Below are 9452 nucleotides of genomic sequence, written 5' to 3' on the forward strand. Positions count from 1 at the left end.
CATATGGAGTGAAATATATCAAAAATGTATTAATTCGTTATTTTCATGATTACAGCCTCTTATAATAGTTGAAACATATTCAAAAAGTTTAATATTATGGAGTGATTTTTGGTCCACAACATATTTTGCTTTATTCATTATTGACTTATTTCTTGTCACTTTATGTTATATATTTTTTATGACATTTCCAGTTCATTTTCTCATCTATTAATACACCCAAAATTGGGTTTCTTTTACTTTTTTAATGTCCGTCTATTTGTATTTGTTTTTTACTTTTGCTGCTACCGAATCGCATTATTTTAGTTTTACTAAGATTAAAAAATGATCTGTTTTTGTCAAACCATCTCTTTAATTTATTGATTTATTCTGTCATTATTTGTATTAGCTTCTGTGTCTTCTCTCCTGAACAAAACAAAGTGTGTTTACCTTGCACAAGAAGCTGTAATTGGTGGTTCTCCAGTGTTGTTCGCGAACCTTCACTTCCCATACTTGTCTTCATTCCGGGTTGTCAGGAAAGCAATGTAAAAGCCTTCCACATTTACTGTGGGTAGAGCAGCCCCATGCTGCACAACAGGGCATTTTTACACGTCAAAAAAGTAACGAGGAAACGCTGCACTCACATAGCTTTAGCTCAAAGTTGTAGCAGTCATGGCGCCCTGTAGTCACGTGAGTGCCTTTGGACCAATCATCGAGGAGATCACCTGAAACCGAGTTGGCCGAGTTGGGTGGGGGGACTGATTGCATCAGTCCATTTTAGATGAGCTGGGGCCCAGCGAAGCCGGCAGCGTTTCTGGGTGTTGTTGATAAATGGCTTTCACTTTGCATAGGGAGTTTTAACTTGCACTTACAGATGTAGCGATGAACTGTCGTTACCGACAGTTGATTCCATTGGGTTGAGTTTTTTCTTGCCCTGATGTGGGATCTGAGCCGAGGATGTTGTTGTGGCTCGTGCAGCCCTTTGAGACACTAGTGATTAAGGGCTATATAAATAAAGTTTGATTGATTGATTAATTGATTGATTGATTGATCTGTTTCATTCTAACCCACTTAGTCTCGTTCGGGTCACTGGTGAGCTGGAGCCTTTCCCAGCCGCGTCAACACTGCACGGGGTCACCGACCAATCACACGGGACTAAAGACAAAAATACAAACAACCATTCACATGCACATTCACACCTATGGAAAATATACAGTCTTCATTCTCCAATTAATCTGACATTCATGTTTTTGAGAAGTGGGAGGAGGAAAACTCACACTTTTTGCACAAATGGCAGTGATCCACCAGTCTAGCTAGCATGGTGGTAGAATGAGATCTGGGGATGCATGAGTGCTGCAGTTCATTAAGCTGCAACCCACTAAATATTCACTTTGGAGACAATTTGTATATTGTAAAGTATCTATTCAACATAGGAGGCCTTTAAAGAAATGCCATATTTACACTATGGGTCAAATGGGAAAAAAACTAAATACATATTTAAATATTTACTTAAATGTGTCCTTAGTTAATTATAATTGGAGGTAAATACATAAATGTGCTATTAAATATGTTTTAATGCATTTGATTAAAAAATATATGCATTTTTTAATAATAACTTGGATCATTTCAATATTTAATTATTTATTAAATTATTTAATGATTTATTGATTTGTTGACTTATTCCACAAACCTGTGTTGCAGCGCTTCATGAATTTATTTTATCTGTCAAAGTCAGCCGCCAAAGTGAGTGGGCGGGTCCTAACATCTGATTGGTTACCGGCACTTTCACTTGCACCCGAGAAGCACTCACCGATATCTTGGTCTTAAAGTGCAAAAATAACTCCACTAACAACTTCAATAAATCCCTCTACATTAACAGCTACATCAGCAAGGCTTGCGTTAACATACGCTGCTACTCCACAAAGTCTAAAATATCTACCAGCAACTCCTGAAACAGTATGAACGCGTTCTCCTTAGCCGCCATGTTTTGAACGACTTCCAAAGTTCCAGGCTTCAGAACAAAGAAATCATTGAACCCGCTCAAAAAGGTTCATTATGTCTTCTCATTTATAGACTTTTCAATTTTCTTCTTGGCAGAAAAGATATATTTTTGCAGTACCGAAAATATTGTTTGACTGGAAGGAAATTTAAATGTATAATTATTGGACTACATTCCTGTTAGCACCACCCACTTGAGTTTTTGACGGATATCATTATAAAAAAGTGCTGCCAAACAGGCTCATGAAATAGTTCAATACATAATTAAATCATGAAATAAATATCTAAATTGTAGAATAATTGATTACATTTGGAAATAATCAATTAAACTACAAAATAAGTAAATTAATAATTAATAAAGATTAGAACTAAATACATAATTAAATGTACTTTTATATCAAATACATTAACAACACATGCATGTGTTTGATTCCAATTATAAGTAATTAATAACAAATTAAAGTAAGATATATTTATGTATTTAAATTTTTCCTATTTGACCCTCAGTATTACACCTGAAAGCACCCATAATAAATAAGGTGACAATTAAACACACATAAGTGAAATAACTTTTTGATGACAAAATATAAACATGATTTCTGCAATACAAAAAATAAGCAAGTTATTCTTTCATGTTATTTCTGTAAACTTTAATTAAATTACTGAGAAAAAAAAGAAAAAACAAAGTTATATTGTAAATACTGACAAGCTTTAATGTTTATTGTTGCATTAATCATCGCAAATACTTCTGGAAGCAGTACTGGAGTAAAAAACAGTTAGTATTAATGATTAATTCTAAAATATCCATGCCCTTACTTTCTTCACAAATGTATACAGTATGATCTATTTCAGCATAGAGTGGTGGACGATCAAACAGTTATAATGCAGCCTCATGTGAAGTACAAAGAATGGTGTACCTAAAATGAAGGGGAAGGATCGTGTCATTTTTACGGGCTGCGTTTACAGGAACTCTGTCATGAAACCATAAACTGTCCCTTCTGGTGTCTCCTCCACAGGCAATCCTTGGCAAAAGGAAGGCACTGCCAGGAGGTCAGGATCTTTGACCTCCAGTTCAACATTTATGTTGCTGCAAAAACAAAGTGGTATGATTAATTCACACCCATCACAACAGAAATATGTGATGTAAAAGTTTCAGAAACATAGACATACCTGAATATAATCATGGAGTTGTCTGTCAAATGCATCAAGCTGAAAGGTATGCAGCCCATGGATACAGACATGTAGCTGTTGCCTTAAAGAGGAAACAAAACATATCATTATACATATTATATTCTACTGCGCACAATTGTTTAAGAAAAAACTCACTAGTTCAAAATAACAAAAAAGCAATAATGTAAAAAAATATAGATATAAAAAAAAAAAACATAAATTATTTCCATTAGAGCAGTGGTTCTTAACCTGGGGTTCGATGAGTCGGCCTCAGGGGTTCGGCGGAGGTCAAGACACACCCGACTCATCGTGTAAATAAGATCTTCTCCGTATCGGCGTATTACGAATACGGCAACAGCAGATGTCAGACTGATTTGCAGGTGTGTAATATGTTGTGAGTTTATGCACTGTGTTGGTTTTGTTGTTTGAACAAGGTGATGCTCATGCACGGTTCATTTTGTGCACCAGTAATAAAACATGGTAACACTTTAGTATGGGGAACATATTCACCATTAAATAGTTGCTTATTAACATGAAAATTAGTAACATATTGGCTCTTAACTAGTCATTATTAAGTACTTATTAATGCCTTATTTGGCATGGCCTTATTATAACTCTAACCCTCTAACCCTGGCCCTAACCCTCTAACACTAACCCTAACCAAAAAACTCTAAATGAAGTCTTTGTTACTTAGAATATGTTCCCCATACTAAAGTGTTACCAAAAACATAAAACTTTGTCTTGAATTTGAAAAAAAACAACATTTTATTTTTCACTAAAGAAGAGTTCGGGGAATGCGCATATGAAACTAGTGGGGTTCGGTACCTCCAAAAAGGTTAAGAACCACTGCATTAGAGGGACATCCATCCGTTCATTTTCTACTGTTTGTCCCTCTCAGGGTCGCGGAAGTGCTGGAGCCTGTTCCAGCTGCATTCGGCCAGAAGGCGGGGTAAACCCTGGACAAGTCGCCACCTCATCTCAGTGCCAGCACAGATAGACAGACAACATTCACACTCACATTCACACACTAGGGAGAGTTTAGTATTGCCAACATCCATCCATCCATTTACTACCGCTTGTCCCTTTCGGGATTGCGGGGGGCGCTGGAGCCTATCTCAGCTGCATTCGGGCAGAAGGCGGGGTACACCCTGGACAAGTCGCCACCTCACATATTTGTGAAAAATCAAGTGCTACAGAGACTAGTGAAAATAACAAAAAGTCATAATGTAAAGAAAATAAAGATGTAAAAATGTCAACCAAAAAAAACTTCCTTTACATGCAGATATTTGTGAAAAATAAAGTCAGCAAAGCAGGGATAGGGAGGGGCAAAGTGGGCCTGAGTGAGCAGCAGGAATTTAGAGAGAGACAGAGAGAGAAGAGAGAAAGAGACATATATAGAGAAGAGGGTGAGACATATAGAGAGAAGAGAGAAAGAGGCATATATAGAGAAGAGTGAGACATATAGAGAGAAGAGACAGAGAGAGAACAGAGACAGAGAGAAGAGACAGAGAGAGACAGAGAGAAGAGAGAGAGAGACATATAGAGATAAGAGAGTGAGACATATAGAGAGAAGAGACATAGAGACAGAGAGACAGAGAGAAGAGAGAGGGAGACATATAGAAATAGGAGAGTGAGACATATAGAGAAAAGAGACAGAGAGAGAAGAGAGAGAGAGACATATAGAGAGAGACACAGAGAGAAGAGAGAGAGAGACATTTAGAGAGAGAAGAGAGAGACCAATTCCTGTAAAAAAAACTTCCAATGCAACAGCAAAAGTGTAAACAGAGCGATAGAAAGTCTCAATAACATATTTGACCTTACAGCCTCCCTATCCAGCCGGAAGGCCTCAAATAGAAAAATTAGGGAAAATATTAATACGCACAACATATGGTACGATAATGATTGTAAAACTCTCAGGAAAAAAATAAGAAACCTATCAAACCAAAAACACAGAGACCCAGACAACCAAAACACACGTCTCCAATACCAAATCACCGTACAACAGACCACATTTTCACTCTCAGCACCCTAATTGACAACCAAATTAACAAAAAAAAAAAGCTAATTACACTCCTGCTGTGTTGACTTCCAAAAAGCATTCGACTCAATCTGGCATAAGGGTCTGCTGTACAAACTGTTAGAAAGTGCCATTGGAGGGAAAACATATGACATCATAAAGTAAATGTACACAAACAACAAATGTTCTGTCAAGATTGGGGAAAAACAAACAAACTTCTTCCCTTAAAGCCGTGGGGTTAGACAGGGGTGCAGTCAGACTGTGCATTCAATGTGCACAAGGTGAGGTGGAAACTGAGTTGCACTTTCTTACAACCTGCCCACTGTACCAAGACATCAGAGACATATACTTCCCACACATTGCAAATACCCAAAGAGAGTTTGGAAACATGACAACCAAAAACTCCCATATCTGCTGGGAGAAGTAAAGCAGTGTGCAAACACAGCAGCACGATTTGTGAGCTGTTGTGACAAGAAAAGGAAATCCAATGGAATACAACCACCATAAAGACTATCAACCAGAGAGAGAAAGAGACAGATAGAGAGAGAGAGAGAGAAGAGAGAGAGACATAGAGAGAAGAGAGAGAAAGAGACAGATAGAGAGACATATTGAGAGAGACAGAGAGAAGAGAGAGAGAGACATATAGAGACATATAGAGAGAGAAGAGTGAGAGACAGAGAGAGAAGACAGCAAGAGACATATAGAAAGAAAAGAGTGAGAGACAGAGAGAAAGGAGTGAGAGACAGAGAGAGAAGAGAGTGAGATACATATAGAGAGAAAAGAGTGAGAGACATAGAGACAGAGAGAAAGGAGTGAGAGGCAGAGAGAGAAGAGAGTGAGATACATAGAGAGAAAAGAGTGAGAGACAGAGGCAGAGAGAGAAGAGAGAGAGCGAGATATAGAGAAAGAAGAGTGAGAGACAAAGAGACAGAGAGTGAAGAGTGAGCGACAGAAAGACAGAGAGAGAATAGAGAGAGACAGAGAGACAGAGAGAGAGGAGAGAGAGAGAGAGAGAGAGAGAGAGAGAAAGAGAGAGAGAGAGAGAGAGAGAGAGAGAGAGAGAGAGAGAGAGAGAGAGAGACATATATAGAGAGAGAAGAGTGAGCAACAGAGAGACAGAGAGAGAAGAGAGTGAGAGACATATAGAGAGTATCCATCCATCCATCCATTTTCTGCTGCTTATCCCTTTTCGGGGTCGCGGGGGGCGCTGGAGCCTATCTCAGCTACAATCGGGCGGAAGGCGGGGTACACCGTGGACAAGTCGCCACCTCATCGCAGGGCCAACACAGATAGACAGACAACATTCACACTCACATTCACACACTAGGGCCAATTTAGTGTTGCCAATCAACCTATCCCCAGGTGCATGTCTTTGGAGGTGGGAGGAAGCCGGAGTACCCGCAGGGAACCCACGCAGTCACGGGGAGAACATGCAAACTCCACACTGAAAGATCCCGAGCGCAGTATCGAACCCAGGACCTTCGTATTGTGAAGGACACGCACCAGTATCCCTGCACTATTTGTACTATATGGACATCTGTACATAGACCGACCTACAAACAGAGCATATACCGTTAAATACATTGGAAAAACTGCTGCTATTTACAAGTTATCTTTACTTTCATGTGTACATATATGCAGCTATATTGAAGGTATTGCATTTATTTATTATAATAGACCTATATTTTAATTGTACTTACCGGTAGTTTTAATTTCGATAGGTGTTTAAGTTTGATACATTTTAATTGTTTTAATTGTGTTTTAATGCTGGCTTTGGTAATGTAAACGTATGTTTCCCATGTCAATAAAGCCCCTTTAAATTGAAATTGAATTGAATTGAGAGAAGAGTGAGAGAGTGATGCTGTTTGCACTGACAGATTCAACTGTGAGTAAAATGGAATCATGTGATGGACGTCACCAATAAAAGTATAAATGGCCACCATGTTACTGTCAGTATTTAGATGGATGCACCCCTCATGCTTCTGCACTTTACATACAGTCTGAACCTTTTTTAATGGTTTATTTTCAAATGTGGGCAGCTCGGTGGTAGAGGGATTAGTGCATCTGCCTCACAATATGAAGGTCCTGAGTAGTCGTGAGTTCAATCCCGGGCTCGGGATCTTTCAGTGTGGAGTTTGCATGTTCTCCCCGTGACTGTGTAGGTTCCCTCCGGGTACTCCGGCTTCCTCCCACCTCCAAAGACATGCACCTGGGGATAGGTTGATTGGCAACACTAAATTGGTCCTAGTGTGTGAATGTGAGTGTGAATGTTGTCAGTCTATCTGTGTTGGCCCTGTGATGAGGTGGCGACTTGTCCAGGGTGTACCTCGCCTTCCGCCCGATTGTAGCTGAGATAGGCTCCAGCAACCCCCCGCGACCTCAAAAGGGACAAGCGGTAGAAAATGGATGGATGGATGGATTTTCAAATGTTTTCAGCGTTTGAAGTGACTAGAAATAATGACTGATTGCGTCCAGCATGCATGAATCAGACATGATTTCATTGTCTGAATCCCACCTTTCAAATCTGGTGTTGGAATGGCCCAGATGTTGAGTTTGATTCCTTCCCCTTCAATGGAGGCACTGCCAAAGACCATGGCGCCATGGAACACAGCGTTAGCGGGAATAGCGAGAGGATTGAGCCTGGATTGCAGCGACTTCTTCACACAGCTCTGGTTCTTGCTGTCGATCTTGTATAATATCCCCTGGTGGACAGCACAGCCAGACACATTACCAAGGCAGTGGGCCGGAGGGACGCCGCCGCATCGTTACCTCCTCAAAGAGCACCAGCAGGTCCAGCTCCATAGTCGCGTTCCATGGATTGCTAGCGTCTGTTCGGAAGCGGAGTTTCTTATTGGTGGAGTCGTACGTGTAAGGCGCCAGAGCTTTGATTTCGTTCTGCAATCCTACCTGGGGAGAGAAACAAACCATGTGCAAAACTGTCCCACCTTCTTTTGTCAAAATTCAGACTCACCACAGAGAAGACTCCTGTCATGTTGCTCGAACCTGAAAGGGAAATATTCCAATTGAAAGCTCTCATGTGCATACATAATAGTAATATTATTAATAATAATAACGCCGTAAAGTCTTACGACAAGACTGATGGTGGTCCGCATGAGTGCTGGCGGTCCAGCACATGAAGACGAAGAGCAGAAGAGTCGCAGACATCTTTCCAGCTCCGAAGGAAGTAAAATGGCAGAAGGAAGGCAGTTGGAGCAGCTTTTAAAGCGACGCGCCGCACACTGAGATGACGTCAAAGAGGCAGCTTTCAAAACAAGCACCCTGCTTTGTCCCAGCAGGTGGTGGGTAAAAGGGTTCGTTCAAGTTCCTTTCTCTGGCTGATTGATTCAGCTGCCCTTTCGTGTTTTGCCACTGGCCTTCAATCTTGTTTTCTCAAGTTGAGGAGCAATACACCTTTTCAGTGCTGTCAAATGATTTATCACACTTTTGGATTTGGAATAATCATAATTAGGGATGTCTGATAATGGCTTTTTGCCGATATCCGATATTTCGATATTGTCCAACTCTTTAATTACCGATACCGATATCAACCGATATATGCAGTCGTGGAATTAACACATTATTATGCCTAATTTGGAAAACCAGGTATGGTGAAGATAAGGTACTTTTTAAAAAAATTAATCAAATAAGATAAATAAATTAAAAATATTTTCTTGAATAAAAAAGAAAGTAAAACAATATAAAAACAGTTACATAGAAACTAGTAATTAATGAAAATTAGTCAAATTAACTGTTAAAGGTTAGTACTATTAGTGGACCAGCAGCACGCACAATCATGTGTGCTTACGGACTGCATCCCTTGCAGACTGTATTGATATATATTGATATATAATGTAGGAACCAGAATATTAATAACAGAAAGAAACAACCCTTTTGTGTGAATGAGTGTAAAGGGGGGAGGGAGGTTTTTTGGGTTGGTGCACTAATTGTAAGTGTATCTTGTGTTTTTTATGTTGATTTAATTAAAAAAAAACAAACAAAAAAAAAAAAACGACACCGATAATAAAAAAACCGATACCAATAATTTCCAATATTACATTTTAACGCATTTATCGGCCGATAATATCGGCAGGCCGATAATATCGGACATCCCTAATCATAATTAATCACAGGTTATTACTCGCTTGCATAATTGAAATGATCTTAAAATGTTGACACAAGAACAGTGGAGAGGTTCCCGGGTGGTGATCTGGTGATCACTTCCTGAGGATCCTTGATGTCGAGGAACGTTTATCCATCTTGCTATGGTCTGGATCGTCTGCTGATCCTGAGC

At 39.6% G+C, this 9452-nt stretch overlaps 1 protein-coding gene across 1 annotated transcript; it reads right to left on the minus strand.

Moving 5' to 3' along the window:
- Window positions 1-2661: 2661 nt before the first annotated feature.
- On the minus strand, window positions 2662-8375 carry epd (ependymin). Its single transcript, XM_061962192.1, has 6 exons — window positions 8251-8375; window positions 8133-8164; window positions 7931-8068; window positions 7677-7863; window positions 3145-3226; window positions 2662-3061 (listed from the first exon to the last, which is right to left on the minus strand). The coding sequence occupies exons 1-6, from the start codon at window positions 8324-8326 to the stop codon at window positions 2935-2937; spliced, it is 642 nt and encodes a 213-aa protein (XP_061818176.1). The 5' UTR covers window positions 8327-8375; the 3' UTR covers window positions 2662-2934.
- Between the last annotated feature and the right edge of the window lie 1077 nt (window positions 8376-9452).

Source organism: Nerophis lumbriciformis, linkage group LG09 (assembly GCF_033978685.3).
Source record: "Nerophis lumbriciformis linkage group LG09, RoL_Nlum_v2.1, whole genome shotgun sequence".
NCBI lineage: Eukaryota > Metazoa > Chordata > Actinopteri > Syngnathiformes > Syngnathidae > Nerophis > Nerophis lumbriciformis.

Coding starts and splice junctions, on each gene's coding strand:
- epd (XM_061962192.1), bottom strand. CDS start 8,326: ATGTCTGCGACTCTTCTGCTCTTCGTCTTCATGTGCTGGACCGCCAGC. Junction 8,165..8,250: donor GGACCACCATCAGTCTTGTC/GTAAGACTTTAC, acceptor TTTCCCTTTCAG/GTTCGAGCAACATGACAGGA. Junction 8,069..8,132: donor TGACAGGAGTCTTCTCTGTG/GTGAGTCTGAAT, acceptor TTCTCTCCCCAG/GTAGGATTGCAGAACGAAAT.